At 41.1% G+C, this 5,393-nt stretch overlaps 1 protein-coding gene across 1 annotated transcript in view; it reads left to right on the top strand.

Annotated features, from left to right (window-relative positions):
• CAB39 (calcium binding protein 39) overlaps nucleotides 1-5,393 on the top strand; it is an 83,949-nt gene that overhangs the window by 72,494 nt on the left and 6,062 nt on the right. Inside the window, exon 6 of the mRNA XM_012802283.2 lies at nucleotides 1,920-1,979. Within this exon, the coding sequence (XP_012657737.1) occupies nucleotides 1,920-1,979 (60 nt within the window). The remainder of the gene's footprint in view (nucleotides 1-1,919; nucleotides 1,980-5,393) is intronic.

Genomic DNA, 5,393 nt, shown 5'->3' with positions numbered 1-5,393 from the left:
CTTAATTTACTTATTCATTTGTTCATTCACCATGTCTCTAAGTGCCTGCCCTAGGTGCTGGCACTCAGCAGTGGACCATACAGCTAAACCTCCACAGGGGAACACCAGCCTGTGGTAAACAAACATAGTAGTGTGTTAAAGGTGGTGAGTGCTCTTTAACAGGCGCATGTTAAATGCCAGCTATGCTCGAACCCACCCCCCACCCCGCCTTACGTCTTCGTGGTCCTTTCCATTGCATCTAACCTCATGGACCAGGGATTAAGATGATGTGAAATTTCCTACCAGTGTTCTCTTCCCTGTAGCAGAAATCTTGTAGCATTTCTTGCCAATTTCTTGGGAGTACCCAAACTCTTAGGTTTTCTAATTTTGCCTATTTAATCCTCAAGGGAGATTTGGGAAAAATTGGGTAGGTTCTTCTTGGACATCCCTGTTATAATCAGGAAATATGACATCTATCCCATCCAGCAGTGTGAACAACTATAAATCTTTGGGGTGGGGTTAGAAGCCTTCTTAAAAGCATACTTTGAAGATTGCTTAATGTGATGTTTTTCCAAACAGGTTCCCTGATTTTATTAGTTCATGGATTTAATAAATATTAAGTTCTTACTATATGCTGGGCACTGCAGAGGTGCTTGGGATTCAAAGGTTAGTAAAAATAGACTGACTCTTGTATTTACGGAATTTACAGACTAAAACAAGAGAGACTGTACTCAGATAACCCCACAAACAAAGCACTGTGTCCAGTGCTTTCGTGCTAATGACCTTTAGGAGAGCTCCCTGCAAAAGTGATGCTTGAGTCGAGGTATGAGGGATGAGTAATAGGTAGCCAGGCAGAAGGGAAGGGCTGTATGAAAGCCTTTGGGGAAAGGATATTAACAGAAAGAAGATAGGTGACAGAAAGGTCCTTCCAGAATCTCAGATCCCTGACAGGTCTCCACAAGGAACTTGGGCTGTTGATGATTTCCACCAGGGAACATTTGTTTCACTAGGGAACATTACTCGAGCATTTCTCAGGACCAGTCTTACAATTGAACATAGGAAACACTAGTTCATTGTAACCTGGACAACCTCAGAAAAGAAAACACGTTAAGGCAAGTTGGTTTGGAGAAAGGAATGTACATAGGTACTAACTGAGCATTCCTGCTATCACCTATTCTCATTCTAGTAAGACCAAGGCCTAGTCCATTGTGAACTTTAGGTCCTTGAAGGCAGAGAGCATATCTTTTTGGCTTTGACGCTCCAGCACCTAGAACTTTACCTGGCACATAGTAGATATTTCTGAATGATTGATCCTCGAGTTGTTTCCTGGGAAAGCTGAGGGGTAAGGCATTTCATGATAATTCAGAATTGGCCATAGGTTGAACTAATTGTTAATCCTCCATTCTTATAGCATTATTCCCTTATATCATAGGGACTGATATTTGTAATATGATGGGGCTTTCAAAGAAACATTATGCGTTTGAAAAAAGATTACGTCAGATGTGAAGCTGAAAAAAATTTAGGAGGAAGAAAATAGAGCCTCAGATGCTTTTTCTAATAAAAGAAATTTTCTTTCTCTACCAGGAACACTAATGGGTACAGGATTCTATTTGACATTTTACCACTAGTGTTAACTTATTTCACTACAATTCATTAATCCTTTTCTTTTTATTTTTATTGCCTTATACGTTTGTTTTCTATTCTCCTTCTAAGACCTATAGATTCATGTCTAATTATAATCATTGAAATTGCAATTTCAAATTATTTTATTTCCTCTTATACAGAATCAACATTTTCAGTACAATCATACCCAAATGTGAAGTATAGTAATTTTTAACAATGGTTTTTGTCAGGTAAAATGGCGTGGAATGTTTAGGATTCTCTTTTCTGAAAGAATTTGGATGGTGAGCAATGTAAAAACATAAATTTTCTTTTTTTAGGATTTACTTACAAGACATAAATTGCTCAGTGCAGAATTTTTGGAGCAGCATTATGATAGAGTAAGTATATGAAATATGTCTGCTATTTGTACATAACACTGTAACTTTTGTTACTAGAATTGACAGAGTTAAACTAGATTTTCTACTAGAATTTTGTGTATATGGTGTTTATAAGTGATACTGTAATCGTTTTCCTACTGAAACAGCTTGCAGAGTGTTACTGGGTCAGAGCAGGTCTTTTTGATTAACACACCGCCATTTGTATCTTTTCTTTGAAAGAGAACAATAGAGCATTTTTTTCCCTGTAAATAATAGTGAACTTAAGATGAAATGAAAAGATTATCTGACTTTTTAACTTCTCCTTCCTTTCTGTCAGTTGCTGCACCACCCCTGCTGCTTACAAATGGTGAGGAAGGGAGGCCCTGCCCAGGGGATGAGAGCAGCCCTGGCCAGAGGGATGGAGCCCGCTCTGCTCCTACCCTGCTACTAACTTCTCCGTGGCCAAGGCCAGAGCAGTTGACCGCTTGGGAACTTAAAAGTTTGTCCTCATTGTAAATGAGGACATGGGACTAGAGCCTTCCAAGGCTGAATAATAGTGTCTCCCAGAGATTGAAAATGATTCTCAGACTGCTTTGATACTGTAATTTTTCTAGACGAGCCCAACCTTGTGGGTTCTGCAGTGGGTTCTGCTTTCACCCATAGGGTCTTCGGAGATAGCCACAGGCAGTCTCTAGTGCCATTAGTGGCTCAACTACATGTTATCCAAGACCCGACAGGTACTCTTAGGGACCTTAGAACAGTATGACAGCCCCCTCCAAATCCCTGTCTGTCCCACAACATTGGGCTTAGGTTTTAATTTTTGAATTTTTGAAATCCTAAGTATTGTTACTACCTCATTGTTTACTTTGCCGTTCATCTAAGTCACAAGATTATTGAAGACAAAATACAGTGTGTGCTTTCTCATTCTTTTGTGTACTTTCTCCTTGTCTTGCCTTTCTGCTGCCAGAAGCATTGTAACACAATGCCATCCACACACTAAGTCCTTCATAAATAGCCTCATAAATGGCTTTAATATTGTTGGTGCTTTTGTTTAAATTTCTGCCTGTATTTTTGGATATGAGTATGTTTCTTTTTGAATGTTCGCTGTTTTAAAGCGGCAGCACTGTCATTTCATTAGGCTTTTTTACACATATTAGAAACATAGGTTTGAGTTATCAGACTGCCTAGAACAAGGATCCTCAAACTTTTTAAACAGGGGGCCAGTTCATTGTCCCTCAAACCATTGGAGGGCCGAACTATGGGCCCCGGGACGAGTTGGCTGCTAAGCAGGATGGGCAGCAGCAGCAAAAATACTCGGTGAGCCAGATAAATGTCCTAGGTGGGCTGCAGTTTGAGGACGCTGGCCTAGAATCTGGCTGCACCTCCCATCCCTGCCATGTACTAGTGAGATCTCAGGCAACTGTTTCATGCATCCTCTGTGCCTTTAGGGCGTTCAGCACCTAACAGTACTTGCCTATTAGGGTCAGTGTGAGGATTAGATAAGAATGTGTGTGTGAGGGCGGCGCCCGTGGCTCAGTGAGTAGGGCGCGGCCCCATATACTGAGGGTGGCGGGTTCAAACCTGGCCCTGTCCGAACTGCAACCAGATAATAGCTGGGTGCCTGTAGTCCCAGCTACTTGGGAGTCTGAGGCAAGAGAATCGCTTAAGCCCAGGAGATGGAGGTTGCTTTGAGCTGTGTGACGCCATGGCACTCTACCGAGGGCAACAAAGTAAGGCTCTGTCTCTACAAAAAAAAAAAAAAGAATGTGTGTGAAGTGTATGGCACAGTACCTGGAACATACAAAGCACTTAATAAATGTTAGCTAATTTATTATCATCACATGGTCTCAGATTTTTTTAACATAATGGTATCTCACTTTAAAGCCTACCAAAAATACAGACTAGCCAATTTCTGACAAATTCATTGCTGGCAGCAAAAATCTATTTAATCTTGCAGGAAAATAGTTTCCTACACATTATTGTTAGCAGGATTTTAGAAAACTGTTACATGAGGCAGCTAACAAGTACATACACTGCAGTCAGATGGGAAGAAGAGAGAAGCAAAAGCGGGGGATATGGGTAATTTAAATAAAGCCAGAGGTTCGTGCTCCGTACACTTTGGCTCTGAGTTTTCTAATAACCAAAGCATAGAAAGAAACAAAATCAATGAAAGGATCACAGTATTTGTAAATTAAAATTATATGCTGGTTGCTTAAAAGAAATAGTCTTTGCTAGCGCTGGTACCTGAACAAACTTCGCTGTCTTAAAGGGAGTCAGATTTGCAGTGTTGCATAGTGGACACTTAACCGCGGGTGACACTGCAGTAAATGCAATACTCAGTTGAAGTGCAGCTCTCTGGCAGCAAGTCTTAGAGTTTCTTAGAAGTGTGTGTGGGGTGGGGGAAGTTGGCTGGGTTTGCTGCCTGGCCTTGGTCCTAGAGAGAAAATCTACCATGTCTGGGGGAAGCACCCACTACTGTGGACATACCCTTCAGGCAGTTCCTGTGAAAAATTTCTTACTGTCATACTTATGCAAAGAATTAAGCAGCAGAAAAATCTTAACTTGGCATTGTCTGTTAAGAACTTGGGATACACATATTTTGTGTTACTGGTTAAAAGCAGACCCATTTGTTTATATCATCAATTTAATCGTCTGAGGAGAAGGTAGGAATAACACCTTTTTTCTGAAAAGAGGGAAATCTGACTTGCTTGCATATTAAATAGATAGCTATCCCTGCTCTACCGGGCTGAGCAGAAGAAATAGTGGATAGGCAATGCTCTGCCAGCTCTAATCTAAGAGATCCACATAATTAATATTTGAGGCTTCATGGGCTCTGCTCTCCTGTTTCAAACAATTGCAAACAATACATAAATATATAAATGAATTCATTTTCAGGAAACAAGTGAGCATGGCTGTGCTATTTATAAAAACAGGCAGCAGGCTGGATTAAATCCATGGGCCTTAGTGTGCCAGTCGTCACTCGAGACCACAGCTGGAAGGCTCACGAGGATCCATCCTAGACAGTGGGCACATGTAGTTTTCACATGGGTAGAAGACAACACTGGCATCTTCTAGCTCTCACTGTGACCAGTGAAAAGGCAAGGAGAAGACCAGTCCAGCAGAGTCATACTAGTCTGCGAACTTTTAGAATGTCTTAAACCTCCACAGTTTAAACAAACAAAAAGTATGTATAAAATCTTCACGCTAACGCGCCTTCTCTACCAAGTCTTTGAATGATAGCCTCGTCCCCATCCTTTTTGGTTCCCAGTTTCCTCCTTTATTGGCTTCTATACCTTACCATCCCAGTGATGCTGTTCTTGCTAGTGACCACAGGTTTAGAGATTACTGGACACTCGTCATTTATTAAACTGGAAGCATTTTGTTCTCCCAGGTCTTTATTCAGGCTGTGCCCTTCCTTTCTGATCCCCCAAGCAT

This window comes from Otolemur garnettii, unplaced genomic scaffold (genome assembly GCF_000181295.1).
Source record: "Otolemur garnettii isolate 467f Iridium unplaced genomic scaffold, OtoGar3 scaffold00013, whole genome shotgun sequence".
In the NCBI taxonomy this organism is placed as follows: Eukaryota; Metazoa; Chordata; class Mammalia; order Primates; family Galagidae; genus Otolemur; species Otolemur garnettii.
This window is presented reverse-complemented; position numbering and strand designations above follow the sequence as displayed.